At 52.3% G+C, this 1,726-nt stretch overlaps 1 protein-coding gene across 1 annotated transcript in view; it reads left to right on the top strand.

Annotated features, from left to right (window-relative positions):
- Window positions 1-1,726, top strand: part of LAMP5 (lysosomal-associated membrane protein family, member 5) — a gene marked incomplete at its 5' end in the record, with an annotated part of 8,657 nt that overhangs the window by 1,793 nt on the left and 5,138 nt on the right. The window contains one exon of the mRNA XM_010132091.1: window positions 184-372. Coding sequence (XP_010130393.1) covers window positions 184-372 — 189 coding nt within the window. The remainder of the gene's footprint in view (window positions 1-183; window positions 373-1,726) is intronic.

Genomic DNA, 1,726 nt, shown 5'->3' with positions numbered 1-1,726 from the left:
TGTCCTGCGAAAAACCCCGCTCCCACCCAGGAGGAAATGCTGCTTTAAGGGCAGTGGAGCGTGTGGCTGCCGCATTGCACGTCACCTGCATCCCCCGTGTTCAGTTCTTTAGCTCTGTTAATAAAGCACATCGGTCCCCCAGAGACAGGACCTGACCTCTGCTCTTTCTGCCCCCTCGGCCAGCCGGGAAGCACACGGCCAGCTCGCACCGGCTCTCTGCCTTGGTCACCCCAGCTGGGAAGTCCTACGAGTGCCAGGCTCAGCAGACCATCTCCCTCATCTCCAGCGACCACCAGAAATCTGTGCAGCTCCTGCTGTCAGAAGTGCGCATCCAGCCCTTCGACATCACCGCGGATTTTGTCTTCAGTGAAGGTAAGGTGCAGAGCGAAGGCATCCCCTGCATCCCTGAGCCGCTGATGCCGACGTGGCCTTCGGGGATATGGCAATGCACTGAAGGAATTTGGGTCCCATCTTTATCAGAGCACCTGCCCCTCCCCCCAGCAGGCTGTTGGTGCTTCTTGCAGTCCGTCCAACCCATTCCCTTCCTCCGTGGTCCCCCAAAAGCCTTTACAAGTCCAGTAAAACCATGGGCTGCCGTGTGTGTGTTGGCTTCTGTAAGGACTCGTCTAGCTGGGTTGCCAGCAACTGCCTGGTCCCTGGGAAGCTCTGCAAGGCTTAGGTGCCTCCTCTGCAGCAGGGAAGGTGCTTTGGTAGAGCCCAGGGGCTTGTTAGGGCCGCTGCACGCCGAGGAAGGCTCGGGGCTGCGGTGGGAGGAAACGCCGTGCACGTTGCTGGCTTCAGTTTGATTAGAGCTCATTGCAGGGGGGAAGGGAGCGTTATGGGGACTTCAGTGAGGTGCCTCGTGCGCCAAACACAGGGGACGTGCTGTTCTAGGGTTCTTCAATGCTAGTTAAAGAAAACGTGAGTTCTCACGTGCTGTTTGTAACAAAGGGTTGTTCTGAAGCCAGCAGCAGTACTGTCATGGGGCAGAATTCCTGCAGATTTTGCCTTCCTTTATCCTGAAGAACCTGCGGTGCTCCTCCTCCACAACTTCCCCCGCCTTTTCCAACAGGTTGAATGAGGGAGTGTGGCATGCTCACCTGAAGTAGGGCTTCGAGACTACTCCTCTCTTGATTGAGCCATCTTAGCAAATTAGTTAACTCCGTTATTGGCACAAGATGCACATAAAGATTTGTAATAGCCAAATCTTTTAATAACGAGCTAGAAAATGGTGGTGTTATTTTCAAGCCTAGCATTAAAACCCTGGGGCTTTATTATTTTGCGTGTGGGAAATATTTTAGAAGACAATAAAAAATAATCAGCCCTGACTACAGAGCCGAGCACTTACGCTCATGACTCACGTTCCTCTAACCGAGGTAGTAAATACATGCTATTATGTACCCTGGCTCTGGCAGAGCTCTGCGTGGCTGAATTACTCATGGCAAGGCCAGCGTAGTGAAGAGTAGGTTTTATGCGTGGGCACAAATAATTTTTTTTTTTCCCCCCCCATTAAAGTAGTACCACATTTTGCAGAGGGTACAGGGGGAGAAAGGCACTGTTTAATAGTTTCCTATAATTTTTTTGATGACACGTCTCCATCCTCGCCCTCCTCCTGTGGATCCAGGCTTCCCACACTCAGCATTTGGCTGGGCAGACCTTGGAGGCTGAGAAAAGCATCTTTAAAATTTACAAGTCTGAGCTGGGTTTCCGCTGCTGTGAATTCCTG

Source organism: Buceros rhinoceros, unplaced genomic scaffold, assembly GCF_000710305.1.
Source record: "Buceros rhinoceros silvestris isolate BGI_N320 unplaced genomic scaffold, ASM71030v1 scaffold8752, whole genome shotgun sequence".
Taxonomy (NCBI): domain Eukaryota; kingdom Metazoa; phylum Chordata; class Aves; order Bucerotiformes; family Bucerotidae; genus Buceros; species Buceros rhinoceros.
The sequence above is the reverse complement of the archived record's forward strand: the minus strand, read 5'-3'. Positions and strand labels throughout refer to the sequence as shown.